At 37.7% G+C, this 22614-nt stretch overlaps 1 protein-coding gene across 3 annotated transcripts in view; it reads right to left on the minus strand.

Moving 5' to 3' along the window:
* Window positions 1-5245: 5245 nt before the first annotated feature.
* The window catches only part of PAFAH1B1 (platelet activating factor acetylhydrolase 1b regulatory subunit 1), a 74707-nt gene continuing 57338 nt past the window's right edge, over window positions 5246-22614 (minus strand). For all 3 annotated transcript variants that reach the window (XM_059046776.2, XM_059046778.2, XM_067021081.1), the window contains exons 3-11: window positions 21043-21127; window positions 20661-20735; window positions 19311-19517; window positions 16641-16809; window positions 14872-14974; window positions 13930-14158; window positions 12438-12539; window positions 10107-10263; window positions 5246-9196 (exon numbers count right to left, since the gene is read on the minus strand). In XM_059046776.2, coding sequence (XP_058902759.1) covers window positions 9123-9196; window positions 10107-10263; window positions 12438-12539; window positions 13930-14158; window positions 14872-14974; window positions 16641-16809; window positions 19311-19517; window positions 20661-20735; window positions 21043-21127 — 1201 coding nt within the window. In that variant the 3' untranslated portion in view covers window positions 5246-9122. The remainder of the gene's footprint in view (window positions 9197-10106; window positions 10264-12437; window positions 12540-13929; window positions 14159-14871; window positions 14975-16640; window positions 16810-19310; window positions 19518-20660; window positions 20736-21042; window positions 21128-22614) is intronic.

The raw sequence follows: 22614 nt of genomic DNA on the forward strand, positions 1-22614 counted from the left end.
GAGCTGCTGCCAGAAGTGGTACTAGTAAAAGAGTTTAAAGCACGTGAATGTGTAAAATTAGGTCACGCTCAAAGCTGTCCTTATACTGTCGTTGGAGCGGGAGGAAAGGTAGAGCCGCAGGCAGCCACCTAGGGCTCCCAGGCTGCCCGTCGGACCCGTGGGAGTGGCGTGCAGATGAGCGTCACCTGTTGCGGCCACGGAAGGAGAGGCCGAGAATCGCTCCCATGCGGGGCCCTGTGGTTCCGGCTGGGGTGAAGGGTGCTGCAAGGTGAGGGCCCAGGCCTGGGCGTGCTGGCCCTGGTAGGCCGTTGAAGACCTAACTGGGCGTCCGCCCTTGTCCCTTTGCTTGTCAGGAGGACTGGGCGGCGCCCCCCAGAAAACTAGGAGTGCTAGAACGGGGGGGTGTCTATAAAGTTTGCCATCCTAGGTGGGCCCTCGTGGAGATCTAACGAACGGGAAGTGGAGCCCACCTAGGTGGGCTTGAGGGGCCGAGCCTGTGAGATGGGAGGGTTGTGGGCAGGAGGCCTGTCTCAAGTGTCTACAGCAGGCGGGCCCTCAGCCTCATGTGTGCTTAAATGCCTTTTTGAATACTTGGAGAGTCCTTTGTGTCTGACACTGTGGGAAAAAAAAAAAATCCAACCCTGATGTCTGTTTTCTTGAGCCAACTGAAAAACAGGTGTCCCTGTCATCATCGAGGTTTTCTTCTAAGTGATGCCCAAGGATGCTCCCTCCCACCCCGCTTTACAAAGTCTCCTGGTTGTGTTCTGGACGTGCATGTCTTCCTAGAGCATTTATCCTGTGAACGCCAGTCGCGTGTTTCTCAGCACTTCTAGCATTGTGGGCGTGATCTTGTAAAGCTGAGAAGGGATCAAGTGTAATTACCGTTGTACCTACTAGTCAGTCACCTGAGAGGCCCAGTTTTCATGGTTGATCCCTTAAGTGTATTGGTGCTGTCAGGTGCCTTTTGACAACCGAAATGACATGGGACTATTGTTTTGTAAAGGACACAGAGGTGTGAAATCCACCTTTTCTCCTCTTCTCTTAGTGGACAGATTGCAAATTTTTGAAAAGGGTGAGCGGTGGTATCCAGGAAGGGTTAGTGTGAGAGCTGGCTTGCAGGTGGTGTGGCAGCTGCTCGAGATGGCATTCGGGTCTAACGTATGCGAGCCTCTCTGTGGCCCCCACGCTGCTCTTTCACTTTCGGCTCTACTTTTCTTCCCTGTTTGCATTTCTCTTACCATGCATATTACTTTTACAACTTAAAAAATATTTTTAAAAGAACTGTTACTATTGAGTCGTATCATCTGTCTCCACTCGCTCCTGCCATCCAGACTCATTGTTTTTGTTTCTTGTTTTAACTGAAGTATAGTTGATTTACAATGTTGTGTTTCTGGTGTACAGCAAAGTGATTCAGTTGTACATTATCTATACCTATGTATGTGTATGTATGTAGTCTTTTTCATACTCTTTTCCATTATGGTTCAGTACAGGATATTGAATATAGTTCCCTGTGCTACAAGTAGGACCTTGTTGTTTATCTATTTTATATATAGTAGTTTGTATCTGCTTAATCCCGAACTCCTAATTTATCCCTGCCCCACCCCTTCCCCTTTGGTAACCATAAGTTTGTTTTCTATGTCTGTGATTCTGTTTTGGAAATAAATTCATTTCTGTCATATTTTACATTCCATATATAAGCAGTATCATATGGTATTTGTCTTTAACTTCACTTAGCATGATAATCTCTAGGTCCATCTATGTTACTGCAGATGGCACTATTTCATTGTTTTTATGGCTGAGTAGTATTCCATTTTATATATGTACCACATCTTTATCCGTTCATCTCTTGATGGACATTTAGGTTGCTTCCATGTCTTGGCTACTGTATTGCGCTGCTATGAACACTGGGGTGCGTGTGTCTTTCTGGATTAGAGTTTCCTCCGGATATAAGCCCGGGAGTGGGATTGCTGGATCACTATTTTTAGTTTTTTAAGGCACCTCCATACTGTTCTCCATAGTGGCTGTATCAATATACATTCCCACCAGCAGTGTAGGAGGGTTCTTTTTTCTCCACACCCTGCCCAGCATTTATTATTCGTAGTCTTTTTAATGATGGCCATTCTGACCAGTGTGAGGTGATACTGCATTATAGTTTTGATTTGCATTTCTCTAATAATTAGCAATGTTGAGCATCTTTTCATGTGCCTATTGGCCATGTGCATGTGAAGAAATGTCTATTTAGGTCTTCTGCCCATTCTTTGATTGCGTTGTTTTTTTTTTTGTAATTGAGTTGAATGAGCTGTTTGCATATTTTGGAAATTAAGCCCTGGTCGGTGGCATCATTTGCATTGTTAAATATGAATATTGAGAGAACTGTTAGACTTAGTTGAGGAATTCCTACATATCCTAAAGGTGAGAATAAGGTATCTTGATGTGGCCTGAGTATTTCCTCCCCCCCCAACTCCCAGTATCAACACTAGCAATCAAACAAGGCATGTGTGATCAGGACACCTTACAGAGGACAGGAGGGCCTCCTCAAATGGAAAGAAATACCCCCATTAAACAGGGAAATCCACTGATTAAAAAAAAGAACTCAGACACTGAGATGCAGGCCATTCGGGACACAGTTGCCCTGAGAATAGTCATTTCATATAGAATGAGTGAGGAGCCTTGCTGTGTTGCAAGTGTGGGCAACGTTAATTCTTATCCATTCCTGGCCTCTACCCCATTCCTCATGGTCACCCCACAGTGGAGTTGGCAGTGTGGTGACAGAGGGGCTTGGGGATGGCGTGAGGGTCTTTCCTGTATGACTAAAAGTAGGTTAAGTGATTGTTTCAGAGATGTCAGAAGGCCCTCCTTATACTTAAATAGCTAATTAGATGCTTAATACAGGCAGAACCGGATAAGGGAAAGAGCTAGTACATTTGGGTTCAAGTCCCAGCTCACGCTTTAATTAGCTCACTACCCTTGGCATATGACCTCACCTTAAGTGAGCCTGTTTTCTTGTCTGTAAAAATGTGCTAATATCCACCAGCAGGGGATGTATGTGAAGAAGACGGTGTGTTGAGAATAAGGGTGTTGGCCTGACAGGCATTCAGTTGTTGGGTATCTTCCTTCCTTTAGTCCCTGCACCAGCCACTTTTATTTAAGAGGGCTGGTGACCAAGTGGGAATGATGACAAAATGGTGTTTTGTGAAAGTGATGGTTGTTATCTATTATTATTTATTCTTGTTCAGAAGCAAACAGTGATCTCAAAACACTCCTAGGAGAGTGTTTGCATGATGTGTCTAAACAATTGCAGGAAAATGAAATCTCTTTTAAAATGCAGGTGTGGCAAAGTGCTGAATTTATTCACTTATAACATTCACTTTTAGTTGTTTCTCATATGGGGAAAACATGCAGTGTTTCGGTTCAGCCTTTTCATTTACTGGATTTATGTATAAAAGATCTTGGAAAGGGTGTTACTTTGGTGTAAGAGAAAAATCCTTGCCCCTCTTCCCTGGATGTAACTATCCTGTATGTTTACATAAGAAATAATAAACTGGAGACGTGAGTGGAAGAAAAATATTCACAAAGGAACAAACTCCATGTATCAAACTGTCGGCGACAGAGAGAGGTTTGAGCTCAAACCCCAGCTGGAGGGCGCAGGGACCAATGACTTGTCTAAATACTTTTCTTCAGTGAAAAGTTAGTTCATTTAGATTAGTGGTTCTCAAACTTGAGCCTGAATCAGAATCATCTGGATGGTTTGTTAAAATGGATTTGCTGGGTCCCACCCTGTGACAGATACAGTAGGTCTGAGCTAGAGCCCAGGGACTTGCATTTCTTTTTTTTTTTTTTTTTTTTTCACGGTACGGGCCTTTCACTGTTGTGGCCTCTCCCGTTGCGGAGCACAGACTCCAGACGCGAAGGCTCAGCGGCCGTGGCTCACGGGCCCAGCCGCTCCGCAGCACGTGGGATCCTCCCGGACCGGGGCACGAACCCGCGTCCCCTGCATCGGCAGGCAGACTCCCAACCACTGCGCCACCAGGGAATCCCAGGACTTGCATTTCTAATGAGCTCCCAGGTGATGCTGATGCTGGCACGGGGAGCACACCGAGAATCACTTTCCTAGAGGGTTCTGGTACATCAGCAGTGGAGAATCGTCAGTATACAGGCAAGACAAGTTCCACCACAGACTAACAGGGATAGAGCTGCCTCACCCAGGATGCAGCACCATTTCTCCAAGTCTTCCATGTTCCAGACCTTGTCCTACACCAGGGACAGACGCAACCATGAGTCTTAGAAGGAAGCTTGATGTGTGTGGCAAACCAACAGGTTTTGAAGAGCTAAGTGCACTTCTGGATAGTGATAGTAAAGCTGGAAATCTCCACCCTTAGGGAAAGTGGTCAGGCTCATCCTCCGGATCTCAGCCTAGGGGAAAAGAGGAGCCCTGCAAAGTAATGGAAAAGCTGCAAAATGCAGGAAACCGTAACTTCAAGCAAATTACTTTGGTGCTCTTGGCCCAGCTTCCCATTTGGAGAGGGGGGGTAGGTGGAGAAGCTACCTTCTAAATGGCAGGATGACAGTTGGGCTGAAGAAAATGAGCCACCACATCATTCAACTCGTCCTTTGCGGGAGACCTCACGGGTGCCCTAAAAACACTTACGCATGCTAGCTGGGCAGCAGTCCAGGGATGAAAGGTAGGACATGGCCGATATATGTAAAGCACATAGAAAGCCGTGGGGCTTCTGGGAAAAGGGTGAAGATTCTTGGTACATTTCCACCGAAATTTAAGACAGTATTAATAATCTCCAAGAATCTAAGACCACTGGGCAGAATTAAAAGGCTCATTCATTAACAGAACAAAGGCAGTAGGGTCACTTCTCCCCGGGGCCCTGAGGCTGTTAACAGGTCCTTCCTGGCCTCAGCTGTAGTCAGTGTCAGAAAGGGGTGCTGGAGGGCAGGGTGGAGCGGTGGAAAACAGTCTGGAGCTGCCTGACCCAGTGGATTCCTGCAAGCCCCTCAGGCAAGAACCCCTGCAGCTGTGCTCCTAGTTCCCTCCTGCAACAGGGTGAAGGAAGCAAGAGCGCAAAGGCAGTGCTGGCACTGCCCCGAAGAAAGGCCTTCCATCCAGACCCTGCTAGCAACCTGCATCTTATTCTCCATGTGACTGGTGCTGAACACAACCCTGCTTCCTATTCGGACTCAATTTAAAAGGTTTTGTATCTGTGCACAAAAAGACTTAAAACAAAATAAACACATCTAGTTTTATAGGCATTTAATAGTTTACCAATTGGTACAATAAGATTTTTTTAATATGCAGAAAACATGAATAAATCTTGTTTTACACAGTCTGAGAGCAACAAATCTTACTGTAAAACACAAGAGCAATATTATATACATTCCTTTACTGATTTTTTAAAATTGTGTCAATATCTTCAGTTAACTCTTACAATCTGGGGAACTGTTTTCTCCAATCAATCACCACCTCTGTACTGTTCGTTCGTATGAAATCAACGTTCGCCTTCATGTCAGTGTCAGGATCAACTTCTAACTCGAAGATTGTGTGTTTTGTTTCTACCATCTTCAGAGTGAGCTTTAGGGATGCTTGAAGGATAGGCAGGACAAGAAAGCAGCCACTTACATGATATAGTGGAAAGATAAAAAGGCCAGTTCGGTCCAGTCGTGACTTGTAAATCCAGCTTGCCCTCCCCCTACCTCACTGAAAAAAACCAAAACCTTTTTCACCGATCTCGTACATGTTGCTTCTCTACCAGGAGATTCTTCTTTGCATCATCTAGGTTAGTTAACACATTGGACTTATATACAGCTGGACAGAGAGGAACCATTTTAAGTGCCTTTTCCTTCAACAATTTTATCTTCAGTTGCTTAAGGATTATCAAGCCACCACTGTCAACAAAACAAAATATCCTTTACTTCTAAATAGTTTTTCTTTAAATAAATTAAAAAAAAAACTATTTAATGAGTGATATTATCTGGAAGTTCACATAGAAACAGAAAGAGGCAAACAGGAGAGCAGGGCACGGACAGTAAGGAGACCGGGCTTGGTGATCTAGAGCCGAAGCTTCCGAAGGCTACAGCGAGCGCCCACAGCCCTGACGACGTGCTAACGCTAGTGAGTTGTAGAGCAGTGCTCTGGGCACACCATTGGTCACACCACGATGGACAAAACAGGACAGTCTCAGTCTCCTAAAGTGCAAGAGGCCATGTCAAAAAGCAACTATTCTCCAAGCCATGTCTAAACCAGCTTCCGCGGCTTGCACGTTCAAGAGTGCAGCTAGGACTTCTTGGGCACGTTATATTAGGGTGGCAATGGAATGTCTGTTTTCACACACACAAAAGGTCAATCATCATCTGAGGATGCAATTCTACCAGCTTTTTATTTCTTAAATAAGTGGCCAATTTGATTGAGACAGTGACACAGCAGCAGTGAACCTCTAAACCAATCAATAAATTCCTCTACTTACAATCCAAACCAGTAACCTCATCATTGTACTTATCCCAGGCAAGGCACAGGGTTAGACAGCAGACAGAGAAAACGCAGGAAACAGGAAGAAAGGGCATCAACAGGGCAGTGTCAAACAACAGTGCAGGAAACCTCTGCAAATCTGCTTCCGGATTGTGGATGGATCACTCTCCCCACCCCCTTCATTATTCAAACAGGGCTCGTTACACTTGGATCCAGTTGAGGACCATCCCTGAGATTCAACGTTCGCTGCTTCGTAAATGGAGGATGTCTGGTAACTCAACTAAGCAGCAGGCTGTGGCAATCTCCCAATAAGGATGACTTTGTTTACAGAGTGATAGTTTCTCCTTGTTTGTCAGTGGAAGTCACTGCAGGCTGCAGGGAAAACCCAGCGACAGCGGCTTTGTTTCCTCCTAAATCGGTACCATTTTTTTTTCCTTTATTGTTCGTATCTAGGAGTGATTTCTAGATGTTGTGGCTTACCCTTAAACAATTCGTGTTGCTACATGCTAAAAATGAATTAAAATACAAGACATTTATACATGTACAAACAAATGTTAAAGATGCACCATTTCTATGTATTTATATTTCTTAAAATAGGACAGGAAATAGCAGCAAACAAGAACAAAGATATCTTCCGTAGCTTCTGTAGAAAAATCCAGTCAGAACAGCTAAGGGGAAACAAAAAAAGACTTCTCAATGTGAGCAGGGTTGTGAGGCAATATTGTCCTGAAAGTTATTCTACTGTATTTAAGAAATTAGCTTAAGTTGTAATTTTTGTCCTCAAAAATAGCCATTAGTTTTCAAAACACTTTTCCTTCCAGAGACATCTCTCAGGAATTATTAAAAACAAACACGCAAACAAACAAAAAGACAAAAGCTAGACATAAAGCTGCTTCTAAGTAAATATATGGCCTATTCTCTGTGTGTGTATCTACAGGACATTAACTCTAACCCTTTGTCTTTTTCAGGAACCAAATTTCCACTGAATACTAAAAGGGATTATTTTTTTTAAAAAACCACATATTACACAAATGAATAAATGCAATCCAGGATAAATTTCTTTGTTAAACTATCTTTGTTATTTCATTGTTCTGTTAACTTTTCAAATGACTTTCTTTAAAAAAAATGTTGGTTAGCTAAGCAATGGCATTATTAATTAATACTCTGCAATGGGATATTATTTCCAAAGTCATAGATAAAAATTTTCTTAAACCTACTTGTAGTAACTTTGGACCACAATATACAATATATCAGGGATGTGTAAAATGCTCAACAGCCAAACTGGGGGTGGAGGTGGCGAATAACGGAAGTGATTTTCCTTTAGCTGGGAAAAATTCCCACAGAGTCAGACCTGGTTTTCAGAAGCGTTAGGATCAAAAAGGATTTGTTCTAAAGCATGGTATTCCACAGCAAGATTTATTCTATTTATATGTTTTAGCACTTCTTCAAAAACCCAGGACCCAAGGACATGGAGGTTGTATGTGTGTGATATACATACATATACAGACTTATCCACTTATAGATAGGCCCATATACTCATAAACATTTATACATAAACAAAAGGTGAAAACACAGTACATTTTTATGCACGCTCCATTAAACCCTGTCTTTTTATAAACTTGTAAGTTAAACACAGTTCAAATCGATATCAGATTCATGTTGAAAAACAAACTGCTGTATTTCTCCCACTCCCTTAAAAGGGCAAACATAACCTTTTCAGTATTTCTTTGTCATTATGTTATGCACATTGCACATCCCTAAAAAACATCAAAAACAAATAGTGATTTGTACCATGACACACTCAATGGGAAGATTAAACTCTACTTGGAAGTCACATCACTATACAGTCTAACAGTATGGAGACTACAACTAGACGTGTGTCTAGTGGGGAAAATAGAAGCTTAGAGTGTTACAGTGTTTTTAAAACCTGTTTACAAAGCATTAAGACCCAAATGAAATAAATGATTTGTTATTAGCTGCTGAGATTTTTCTTATTTCAGATTTACAGTCATTTTCTTACATAAATATACCACTAGCCTTTGCTCGATAGGCTGCCAAAACAAATGTATCCTACTGATTTGGCAAATGTGTCATGACAAAAATTCCAATGTGTAATCCCCATTAATTACATAGATGGTTCAGAAGATTCTGAATTGTAGCCTTATTATCTAACATCCTTAAAGAAGATTTATTAAGCACACTTAAGTGATGTTACATAGATACACATTTCAGAAAAAGCCCTAATAACCACCACTTTCCCCCAAATGAGGCCATCAAGTCAGGCACCAACAGACAGCAGAAAGAAAAACAGGAATTAATAATCCAACATAAAATGACACTGTCAACTATTCAGTTTAGTGCCCTAGTTCAATTTATTCAACTTCTGCCTTCTTAGGCCTGGTGTGACCAATGCCAGCCCAGGTTTTTAAACCCTATGGTACTTCTAGACAACGTATGTAAATTTACAGTATACAATTTGGATTCACCATGCATGAATACTTTGTGTGTAACATTTAATAAGCTCAATCTACATCCAGAATAATTTACATGAAAGGACAATATTTATTTAAACAGAGCTCAATGGGGTAACCATGGTATCATCAGAGTGCATCCAGAGGAAACAAGGGAGGAGGGGCCAAATGAGACTCAATCAACGGCACTCCCACACCTTTACTGTTTGATCTACACTGCCAGTCACCACATATGGTGCCGTCTTATGGAAATCTGAAAGAAAAAGAGAAGGCTTATTTTAAAATCAGACTGAGCCAGATACAATTTTTAATAAGCCACAAAATAAGCACATCCAAGTGCCAGGAACACCCATTCTTTTTCTCTATATAGCCACACATCTACCCCTAGCAGGTAGATCAAGCTTATCAACAGGTAAGGGAAGCTGAGCCTTAATGATTAAATCCTATACTACTAACACCCTGAAAAAATACTTCCCCCACTATCCTCACCCCAACTGAGGCTGAATAAACACTGAATTCTAACAAGGACAGCCTCAATGTATCCATTTATTGAACACTTACTATGTTCCAGGCTTAGTACTAATGCTTTATATTCACATTTGATCCTTCTAATGACCCTGTAAGGTTAAGCATTAGCCCTATTCTACTGAGGCTTTACCTTCATTATTAGATCCATCATACTCTAGTGTATTGTATTTTACTTTATTCACTATCTTAAATTCTAGATTCAGGTCCAGATGATACTGAGGATGTTTATTAAGTGTAAATACAGTTCCCTGAGTTTACAATAGTATATATCTGCCAGAGTAAAAAGGTTGAGTAAGATTTCCTTTGAGAAACTTACAAGCTAGTAGGGAAGAAAAATTACCCATCACAGTGCTCAGTAAGCATCCTCTTCATAATTCTAGTTTCCAAACCAATGTTGTGCAATGGAGAAAATAATTTTTTTTATTATAAGGCTGATGATGCAAAGAGAGAGTTAAGAAAGGAGAATTTAAAACAAACGGCAGGAATCCATAAAGTTTTTAACCTGTCTTCTCTATTCTGCCCTGAAAGAACATGTTCATTTCTTACCTGGAAACATCCGCATGGTTACATAGAACGGTTAGGTCTGGCACCCCAAAACCTAACTGCTCGGAAACCGCGTTAACGTGTACACATACCCAAGGAGGTGACAAAGTGTTCGTGCGCGTTGAGGGTCTTCATGCATCGCTTGTTCTTGTAATCCCACACACGCAGAGTCTTGTCATCAGCGCAACTCAAGATAAACTTCCCCCCAGAATGGAACAGAACTCCACGTACCCAGTTATCATGACCCACCTTAAAAACAAAAAGGTATTTGACTTAATAAAGGGATAAATAGTTTAAATAGCATCTACAAAAACAGTAAGTCATTACTCAAAGTGGATTGGAACTACATACACTAAAAACGTCAGTGCCAAAAAAGACAAAAGGGGGAAAAAGTCTAAGAAATTCTAGATTAAAGGAAAGTGGAAACTAACGATATATGATCAGTAAATGCAACATATAATACTTGATTGGCTCCTGGACAGAGGCTAAAATAAAGTTATAAAGGACACTACTGGGGTAAATGGAGAAAATTTAAATACGTAGAGTATTAATGTTAAATTTCTTCAGTGTGATAATTTTATTATGGTTATATAGAATACCCCTTGTTTTTAGGAGATACATGTTAAAATATCTGGGGTCAAGTGTCATGATGTCTACAAGTAACTTTCAAACTGTTCAGCAAAATCTACATATACACACATAGAGAAATGAAAATGTTGACAACTGGCAACTAGGTGAAGGATATGTAGGTATTTACTGCATATCTTTATTCATCCATTCGTCTATCTATATCCCCTGTCCAGCAGTTTCATTTTTTGCAATCTATCCTAAGAAATAATTAAGAATGTGCCTAGATGACTTGGTTAACAAAGACGTTCAGCAAAGCACTGTATGTAATAAATGTATCTAATGATATGAGCAAGTGCCACACACCTTCTAAATTAAAAGTCTGCTGCAAAGCAGTACGTACGGTATACCATTTTTACACAGAAACCCCCCCCCACCATATTCATCTACATAGTAATTTAAGAAAAAGTTTTAGAACTGCACAGTCCGACAGGATAGCCATTAGTCACGTGTGGCTATTTAAATATAAACTAAAATTAAATACAATCAACAATTCAGTTCTTCAGTCTCACTAGCCACATTTCAAGAGCTCAACAGCTGCCCATGGCTAGTCGCTACCATGCTGGATAGTGCAGACACAGAATATCATCACAAAGTTCTACTGGACAGCTCTAGTCTACGAAAATACACTTGGTAGGTATTAGGTATGGTAAAGTGATCTGAGGGTGATGTTTATTTTCTTCTTTTAACTTTTCTGTTTATTTCTCAAATTTTCTAAAATGTAAATAGCTATATTGCTTTTGTAAAAGAACCTCCCTCCCAAAGAGCTAAAAAAAGAAGAGACAACCAAGGTGACATATCTTTTGCCTTGGTTTACTTTTTTGCCTTTGCCCTTACTTAAAAGAATACTTTGTTATCTGTAAAAGCCACCAATCACTAGAGTTGTAGGAGCTTCAACAAAAATCAAATCACTTTTCTTGTGGCCACACCAAAATAAAGCAGAAAAAAGAATCCTTCAGTTGAAAAACAGGAGCCAGAAACCTCCCGGGAAATTAATGATGACCTGTGTTGTTACAGAAGAGAGCACGTGCTTTCTGATTTTTAAATGTAGATCATGTTTTCTAACAGCAGCATAGTATACCTGAACTCAGCTCAGAATACTAAGAGGAGAGTTTAATTTGCGAATCAGTTCTTGATGATACTTCCATATGTGTCTATCATATGCTACAGAGAGACAATCACTTCAAGGTATGATTAGCACTTTAAGAATCTCTAAACCAACATGGATACCAAATTAGAAAAACAGCTACTGGATTAATGTCCACAGATCCCCTACTATCATTTATATATCCTCATACTAAAATCTAGATCAAACAGGCTCCTAAATGAAATAAGCATTTCCAAGTCATAAAGCTAACACCATTAATTTCAGAATGATAAAATAAACCAAATGAACTCCAACATGCAAATATATAGGTAATAATTTAAAGGATTCATATTAAAATTAAGTATAATGAAATCGAAAAGCAAACAGCTTCAAAAAATGAATGAGTCTGTAATATTACTGTTTCCCCTCCGCAGGAGATGTCATATAATTTTTAGAGGTATAGTGGCTAGACTCTCCCTCCTAGCACTGACTGGCTTTAGACCCTTTGTATAACATAATATTCTACAGAAATGACCTCCATATCACTGCAACCATGGACTTAACGACAACAAAAAGTCTATTTATAAAGAAGTTATTTTAAAACCTCAGATAATTCAGATTATTTAATAAGATATCACAAGGCATCTGACCCCAAAAGATAGGCACACGGTAAAAATGCGAAAGTGGAAGTAAGATTATGCAAACTTACAAGGGTCATAAGGCACATGCCAGTACTGACGTCCCACATCTTGATAGTCTTGTCTCTGGATCCAGACAGTAAGAATGGTCCAGGCTTGCCACTTTTTTTAGTCTATAGAAAACATAGAAAAATTAAGTTTCCCAGGCAAGAAGTTAGGTAAGGACTTTAAATGACAGCTACCTAACAATGATCTATATTTCTAATTGTGTAAAAACCTTTTTCTGACAACTAAAAATTGTATCTATTCAAGGTATACAACTTAATGTTCTGAGACATGTATACACTGTAGAATGGTCACTACAATCAAGCTAATTAACGTAACCATCACCTCACATAACTACCTTTGTGTGTGTGTGATGAGAACACTGGAGATCTACCCTCTTAGCAAATTTCAAGTATACAACGTGCAGTACTGTTAACTACAGTCACCATGCTGTACATCAGATATCCAGGACTTATTCATCTTGTTTTTCTCTACTGAAATACAGAAGTCTTTTGACATACCTAGGTTACACAGGAAGGACCTAGATAATATAAAAATAGAAAATTTCCACTTAGATTAAGATTCAGTTTCTACAATACCAATGGATGGTAAATTTACTGCTCAAGACTTCTGTAATCACGAAAAATTTGAAAACTATTTAATTTATCCTTTATATAAAGTCCAGCCACAACGAATTTGACATATGGTAGATAACCCCCACCAGGTGGCAGTAAAAAAAAAAAAAAAAAATCTGAAAATGCAACCAGCCAGCCAGCCAGCTACAGAGATTACAATAGAAGCTTCATTTTGAAAGATAATTGAGAGGTGGAGGGATGGGGAATCCTCCTTCATTTATTAAAATATAATTTAAAAAAACCCATGATAGGAATGTCTCTATAAAAAAGAAATGTGGTCAATTTTGGCTCATACAACTTATTCACAGAATTAATTATTCTGTAATTTTAAGGTATTACAAAGAATGAAATCATGAAGAGCACAAATTAAGAATCATAAAAAAAAAACACTCCAGATTCAGCCAGTGTTTCTAATGATCAAGAGTATCAGAGGCCTCCATATGAAATATTCTTCATTTAAAACAAATATTTAAATGCTGAACTGCATTTCACCATAAATTTATAAATAAAATAATTATGTTCATTAAGGAATACTATTCTTCTAAAAGATAACTTTAACCTCTCCCATAAGTTTTATTTTTTGCATTGGTATACTCTTATAACAATGACATTTCTGACTAATTTAAATGACCACTTTTACTCTTCAGGAGAACCCCCATCCCGGCATACATCAAGGGTCAGCTGACAGCAACAGTAACCATCGGTTAAAAAATATAAACACATCTATCTGCAAGTTGGAACAGTAAAGAGTTTCAAGATTCAGGATTCTGGGATGCAGATTTTTAAATGCATTAATGGCATGAAATAGAGAATCAGAAAGGTTATTTAAAGTTCTGAGATAACAGCAACAAAATCATGAAATAACATATAAATCATACAGTACCTCAGATCCTGTTGCTTCAGAGATGCAAGAATAGGAGCTTTCTGGAGCCCAGGAAATGCATTCTACCACATGCTCATGTTCTCGAAGCTCAGCCTTGCATTCCTTTGTTGCTACGACCCACACGCGCACAGTCTGGTCGTTGGAACAGCTGGCTATCAGAGTGCCATCTTGATTTGGCCGCACCATACGTACCCATTCTCTGTGTCCTGTGAATGTCTTCACACAGTAGCTATCAAAATAAGTAATAGTTTGCATCGTGAATGGCAAGCATTGGGACCCTTCCCAGAAGCGATACAAAACTAGCTATGCACTGGAATGAAGAGAATGGCATCATATGCAAGTCAACAGAATACACGTACATTCCTGGTTAATAAAAAAAGATGGGGACAGGCTGGAAAGTCAAACATCAGTTAAAATAAGCTGATGGAAGTATCATTAAGGAGCTAGCCAAATCAAAATCTACAAGGTAAAAAATAGAAATAAAATCTTTTAACTAAGCACACACAGTAAACCTAACAAAAATATTTCTAGCCATGTTGGGGAAAAGGCATGCTCTTACTAATCTGGACAAAACCAGTAGGTTAAGGTTTTATTATAACAATCATGTAATTCTAAGCACAACCAAATTAAGCCTAATAGGGGCATACCTGCACAAATGTTATTTACATTTTAATTCAACCCACAGAGAGATAACCTAAAAGAAGACCACAGAAAAAATAAGCCATTACACAGAAAATGGCTCTCAAGGATACAGTTTCTTTCATAATTTCTGTTCCTTTTGGGTAGACAATTAGAGATTTAAACTTAAGTTTTAAAATGTAACTGTCATGGTGATCATTCTGGGTTACAGCCAAATTTACTGGAACAATCAGAATATAATTTTGGGTTTTTTGTTGAATATTATCTCTTCAAGCTGACGCCTTTTCAACTAAATCTACTCACCCAGTTTGCACTTCCCACATTTTTATAGTTTTATCCCTTGAGGCGGATACTATATGATCTCCATTGGGCATGATGGCTACTGAAGAAACATTGTGGTCATGGCCTAAAACACAAAACACAGTAACATTTTAAGTGATATATCATCAAGAGCAATTAAACCTCAGTTCACCATGAGATTTCATCATGGGATTTCAAATATCACAGCAACTTTAAATACAATGGAGTTTTATATTAATTTGATAAGAAACCTGGATTTACACAAAAAAGTTAAGGGGTTAATAACTTAATAAAATAATCCACAACGAAACAAGCAGCCAGCTCAATTTATAATTACTTTCGACAACTGTTTTAAAATCACAGGGAATCAGTATCATCAGCATTTGAATATATTAATACACTGAATGTTTATGAACACTAAAAAAACACAAAATTTTCCATGGTTGTTATTCTAAGATATAAGAAAGAAATAAGATTTACAGAGATGAACAGAATGGATAAGAAAAATGGGGATTTGGTTCCATATTTAAAAGTTGTTAAAAATGATTTTTGTTGTTGATATTCATAGGGATAAAAAAAATAAAATGCATTATTCACAATGCTAGTTAGCTATCCTTTGCAAAAAAAGCCTCAGAGAATCCTCATAAGTATCACATTATTTTAAGGAACATATAATGGTTGGAAAGAACTCTTTAAGTTAGAGCAGTAAGATACAGGCTACTTAAAGAAACAAATACAGATTTTACAAAAGGATTCAATAGAAGTCCCTTGATCTGTAAGCTTCCCTAATGCACTTAATTCTGGGGAGTGGGGTGGGGGAGCATACCATTCAAATTACACCATCTGTGTAGTCACACAGCTTACTCAAGTGCTAACATCACTTGATAATCATTAAAAAAAAATTTTTATTAACATAGTATGTGTTCCTTATATAAGACCCAAACATTCATATTTCATCATGTTTAAAAAAACAACAAAAATCCTTATTTAGTGAGCACCTCCTATGTACCAGGTACTAAAGCAGATGATTTGAGTATACAATTTCATTTTATCCTCACAACAACCCTATGACTTCCATTCTTAATTCAATACTTGCTCTTTCCATAAAGCCAAACTGCTTCAGAAAACAGTCTCCATGACAAGGCCTGGGAAAACAACTTAACAATGAGACTATAGTATATGTGGAATATTAAAAAGTAAGCAAAGGAATATGGGTTCCAGCTTTTACTACATCTACTTACTCTCTCTGACTTCAGTTTCCCAACTGCAAAAAATGAGAAACAACAACAAAACAACCCCAATAAATTCATTTTCTCTTCTTCTCAAGAACAGATAGATGTCCTAGCAGTTTTTCTCATGCAAATATATTTGTGAAAACAAATATTTTATAACCACTAAGAGATACTTAAAACCTCATAAGAGAAAACAACTCTCAATTACCATGATTATCCATGGACTATCTACATCATACGCTCCTCCACTATAGACAATAAGAATTGAATGTAGGGACCCAGTTGATTGCATGACTGATTTGACCAATAACAGAGTGATGTGAATAACAACAACAATAACAAAAGAACACAGTCTGTTCTAGAACCATTAAGATTTCTGTGTTTGACTACTGTTACACTGTAAAATTAAAACCTAGTAAAGAGTTAAAAAAAAAAAAAGAATTGAATGTAGGGAACTTGCACACTGTTAGAAAACATTGTCCTTCTCTCTGGAATACCATGTTAGAAACCAGTATCAAAATGCTATCCTCCACCCCTTACCATGCATGGTTCTGATGCATTCGAAGCCCTGAAAATCCCATAGTTTAATGGTCATATCCGCAGAACATGAAGCCAGAAGCTTGCCACTATGGTCGAATGAAATATCCTGTACAGAGTCTGTATGCCCCTTAAGAGTTCGTTCAAAATCTCCAGTCTCATAATCCCACACCTGTCAAGTGAACAGAAAATTGGTTAGCATCACATCACTCCTTCCTCAGTTCACATCTGCACTCGGCAGGCCAGTCTGACGCGACGCTGACAAACTGAACAAGTAACAAAGGGTAACTCTCTCAGAAACAGCACAGCTTCAAGTATAAATTGGACTTTTCTCTATAGAGAAAATCTGTTATTAAACAGACCTCTAAAACCACATTTACTAAGCATCTACCATATATCTAACCATGCTGGTGATTAGGTATATAATGCTACAGGGCAGAGTTCCATCCCAGTCTGACAGCAGGCAACAGACATGTTAAAAAGTAAATATAAGTACAAAAAAAAGGGTTTCAGAGGCCTATGACACGAATATATGTAGAATACTAGGGGAATGATAAAGGAGTATTCAATTTTACTAGACAAGCAAAGCTCAGACATCTAAGAGGCCAAGGAAAGACTTCACAAGATATAACTATCCTTAAATAGCAGATTTACAGAAGCATATGTCATAATGATATAAAAACACTGAGCCACAGTCACATTCTTAAAGATAATTTTTCTAAAAAAATAAAAATAATAAGCTATCAAGAATAATCACAATTAGAAACAGATCTCAAGAACATACTAAACTTCTATCCTGGTGGCCAAATACTAGCCTGAAGTTAAGTCTTTAACCAACACTAATTACAAAATCAAGTGACTGATTTCATTCTTTCCATAGTAAGTTCAAATGTATCTGTGGTAGGGTGTATTTCAACCAATTTAGAGAAACTTAGAAACTGTATTTTGAAAATATGGAAACAACCTAAACATCCAATATTAGGGAAATGGCTACGCAGATATAAAATCTGCCACTGTAAGGAATTTATGGCATGTATACAATGTTATATAAAAAAGAACACAAAATTACACACGATTACAACTACGTTAAAAAATGCACGTAAGAAAAACAAGTAAACTTACTTGAACCCAGAGCTTGTGCTCTTGACCATTAACTACTCTATAAAGTCTCCACATATAAGTAAAAAGATCAGTTTAAAATCATTAAAAATGATGATTCATTAGAAACAAAGAAAAGTATTTCTCAAATAAGTTTAATCAAAGAAGGAAGCAAAACTAAATACAAATGCTTTTCGTATGTGTGCACATTAAAGACTAAACGGAAGGGAGAACTTTTACTAGTTGTTGACATACGTGGTATGGTTATAGATAAAACTTTAAAAACTTCCATTTTAAAGTTGAACCAATAGCTAATTTTAAGATGGCATATTAGCAGTTTTATTTACATTTTTAGACCACTGCTGCAAAATCAATAGTTAAGACTGATTTTTCCATCTATTTGATAAGTCTATCTTTACCCCCATGCTTCATGACAGCACTGCAGTTTTTAGTAGACAAGACCATCATGAAATTAATAAACTAAATACATGTCTACATAATTTGAAAGACAGAAGTATATTAGTGTATTAGGCAATCATCTCAGCCTACAGAAATATGTAATGCAAATAGAATTTAAGACTCTCTTCCAATTACTTGGCAGCCCGACCCATGGATCACCAGCCCACAGGATGAAAGTAAGCCACTGATTTAGAAACTAAAGAAACCACAAAAGGAAAACATACAATCATGTTTAAAGAACAGGTTAAGTATATACATTTAAGTAATGCCTGCGTTTTATGCTGACTGCTGCTACGTGATAAATACAATCTTAGCAATCTACTCACATTTTCTCATTTATACCTCTACAAATGAAACTTAAAATCTAGAACTTAATCTGAAATAAGCTTTAGATAGAGAAACCTACTTAAATTTTTATTTTTATTTATTTTTTTAAAATTTTTAAAACTACATCTTACTCATCTTTCTGTACGTGGTTTATACAACTATCACTGTATTGTGTCTGAATCAAAGGAAATTATAAAAATTTTTTTCCTGATTAAAAAATATTAAAATGTATATGCTTATCATGAAAATTTTTTAAAAATGAGAGAAATACATAACTTATAAAATGGAAAGCTGCTACATTTCCATACCCCTAGAGAGAATTACTGTTTAGTTTGGAATCAAAACCATCAAGGAGACTGCAATTTAAATAAATCCTCTATTGAATTTTTTTGTGGAATATATTCACCCCCGGAATTACTAGTTTTGTAATCCTGTATTTTCATCTATCACCTCTGCTAATAAGTAAGGCACATACTTATACTTTAATTCTTCAAGAACAAAAGTTATTCGAGCACTGGGTGACCTATATTTGTCCAGTGTTACATTAGTGACACCCAATTTTCTCAAAGTCATCAGTGAACTTATTTGGCAGCTTGTCTCTCAGGAGCTACAATGAAATTTTATTCTGTCTTTTAAGGTTTAGAATCAATCACACAGTTTCAAAGAGGCCCTCCTGTTCCTCTGCATAGGTCCTCATTTCAGGATCTTTTCATTTCTTTCACTCAATTAACATTAAAGTTGCTTCTAACAATTATCCTATTGTATGTCTTTCAATTTTGAAATCACTACCTTAATTGTAGCATCCTCTGAAGCAGAGACCATAACACTGAACACAGGATGGAAAATGACTCGAGTGACTGGACTCCTATGACCACTCAATGCATATTTTTCTGGTGGACGGGGAATCCATTCTTTTGGGTCTCTTTTTTGACCAAGAGGTCCACCCGACGTAAATTCTTCTTTTGCTTCATTTAGCTTTGATTCTAATTCCATAACCTTAAGAAGGAACACATAGTTATGTACTGATAAATTCTGATAAAAATTGTATATTTTTAAAAACCTGCCTTTATTTTGCATCCATATATGGAGAATAAAATTTCAGTAATTTACAAAGCATTTGTCAGATTTAATTGAAAATGATTTATATTAAATATATTACTAAAATCTTAGTGTGACAAAACTAAAAATTGAGAAAATTGCAATACAATTGTGTCTTAACTCCTTAACTCAAAGAAAAATTTGGAAGGTGCCAGGATACAAATCAGAGGAAGAGTAGGGAACCTATCTTGATCCTTTCTAATTCTGCAACTCTTTTTTTTTTTTTTTTTTTTTTTTTTTGTGGTACGCGGGCCTCTCACTGTTGTGGCCTCTCCCGTTGCGGAGCGCAGGCTCCGGACGCGCAGGCTCAGCGGCCATGGCTCACGGGCCCAGCCGCTCCACGGCATGTGGGATCTTCCCGGACCGGGGCACGAACCCGTGTCCCCTGCATCGGCAGGCGGATTCTCAACCACTGCGCCAACCAGGGAAGCCCTAATTCTGCAACTCTTAGTAAGTTCTTTCCAAACCATAGTTTACATTGTACATGCTAATCAGAATATTCATATTAAAAGCTAACAATACTGAGCATCTATGTGCTAGGCACTTTTCTAAGGGCTTTTTATGGATTAACTCATGTTATAACAATATTATTTATTCTAATTTTGCCTACTAAAAGTATAAATTTTAGGACCAGAATATTACCTATTGCCTTCACTTTACAGATAAAAATAAAAGGTCAGAGATGAAAATGACTTGTCTAAGAGCACACTTTAGTGCTCTTTCCCCAGCATCATATTGGCTCCGTGTGTTCTTCCCATCTAAGTGCATAAATGGGTTCTTCAGTACCAATTCCTTGAAGTCGGGGTTGTGTTAGATTCAACTCAGCCAGTAGCCCTGGTTGCATAAATTACCATTTACCAGCAATGATCTGTATAGGTCATAATGCATAGAAATAATAATGCATAGAAATGTATTTTTATTTGCCTTTTCAAGGTTAAATATAATTATTAACTAATGTAAAAGAATAATTTATGTTATGTTGATATTTTCAGTTTATATACTTTGAATACAACTAACTTAAAAGAAAAAAGACTTAGTTACCTTCTTTTGCAATCTAATAACAGATGTCCATTTTTTTTCCAAAAGACCAGCGTATTTCTTATCTAATTCTTCATTCTAGAGAAAAAAAATGAGAACATTTTTAAAAAGGCAAAAATACAATAGTTCAAGCCATACAAGCCATTCAATCTCGAGGTTCAAACGTTACGAAAAATATCCTGATTATAAAAATAAATAAATAAATAAATAAAAACATCTGATTATACCAAAAAAGGGGGGTGGTGGTGAATACTAGGTTTAGGGTCAAGTAAACCACAATAACAAATGACAAGATTTGTGAATAACTCAGGTGACCATTAACTAAGGATACCTAAGTAAAGTCCACTCATATATACTATGAATAACTGTAAAAAGTCAAACATACCATATCTAATTCAGCTTCCTTTTTAAAAACTGAATACGCTTCTTCATAGCCATTTGAACGAAGATAATCTGCTATAGCTCGATTTCTGAAAGAAAACAAATTCAAATGACTCCTAATAAACTCTCATTTCTATTTTGAAGAAAGAATATTATATTTAAAATCTCATAAATCTTAAGACACTCTTTTAAGAGTATAACCTTCCAAATCATACAAGTATTTCACAAGAAAAGGAATCCCCCGCAAAAGCCTCTAAAATAGTTAACCCTGTCATAGTACGTCCTTAAGATTATAACACTGTTCTTGAGCTTTTAGTTATGTTTCTAATGTGTTGCTTGCCTCACAAGCTGTAAGATCAAGATGTGGCTTATATAATTAGTTATCACTTTGTGACAGTAATGAAATTTAGTTTTGTAGGCAAAATTGTTCTGATAAAATTACAATAAATAAGTATTTTAATTTTAGAGACAACTTTAAACCGTGAGAGTGGGTGAAAAAAAGGTATAAGCTACAAACAGTATATTATCATAGAATGAGAAATTAATTTAGAATTAGAAAGAACTCAAAGGTTAGAGAAGCTGAATTAGCAAATGAATTTCATGCTCTCCTTATATTCTTTGAAGGCAAAAATCAGCTACCTGTCTCCTAAGGCAACCTATTTCAATGTCTCTCAATTTCTTTGAGCCTAAGTCCCACTGTGATAGAAATAGGTATTTCCTTGGTATTGCCTTTAAAACATTTCAAATTAATTTAAATAATTTAAAAGTTTATACATACACAAGGTTAAACAAACTTTAAATATATAAGTACACAATAAAGTGTGGTTTCCACCACTGACCCCCAATATTCCATCCTAGAGGCAACCACTTTACCAGTGTTTTGTGTATTCTTTCAGTGATAATCTACCTATAACTACATATCCTTGCATAGTCTTCTAGAGATAATTAATACGTGTTTTTAAAACAAACTGCAGTACACTACAGATAATGTCTTACACACAATGTCACATAAACTCATTTAATCTCAGCAATCATTATCAGATGTAAATCTGCCTCTTTAAAAAATATATTGTATTCCATTACAGAGAGACATATGCTTTTACTACTACAAACAATGCTGCTAGGACTATCCTTGTATAAATGTCAATGCTACTGCCCACCTAATGCTTTAGGAAATAAAACACTCTAGCAGTACTGTAGAATTGGTGGGACTAAGTTTTAATTCAATGGCATGTTAAAAACAAACAATGAAGAAAGATAATGGAATTTGAGCAAACACTTCATGTTCCAGGTAATTATTAGCATACCCATGATTAAAGTACAATAACTAGAGACTTCCCTAGTGGCACAGTGGTTAAGAATCCACTTGCCAATGCAGGGGAGACGGGTTCAAGCATTGGTCCAGGAAGATCCCACGTGCCGCGGAGCAACTAAGCCTGTGTGCCACAACTCCTGAGCCTGTGCTCTAGAGCCTGTGAGCCACAACTACTGAAGCCACGTGCCACAACTACTAAAGCACACGCACCTAGAGCCCATGCTCCGCAACAAGAGAAGCCACTGCAATGAGAAGCCCGCG

Source organism: Kogia breviceps, chromosome 19 (assembly GCF_026419965.1).
Source record: "Kogia breviceps isolate mKogBre1 chromosome 19, mKogBre1 haplotype 1, whole genome shotgun sequence".
NCBI classification, from domain to species: Eukaryota; Metazoa; Chordata; class Mammalia; order Artiodactyla; family Physeteridae; genus Kogia; species Kogia breviceps.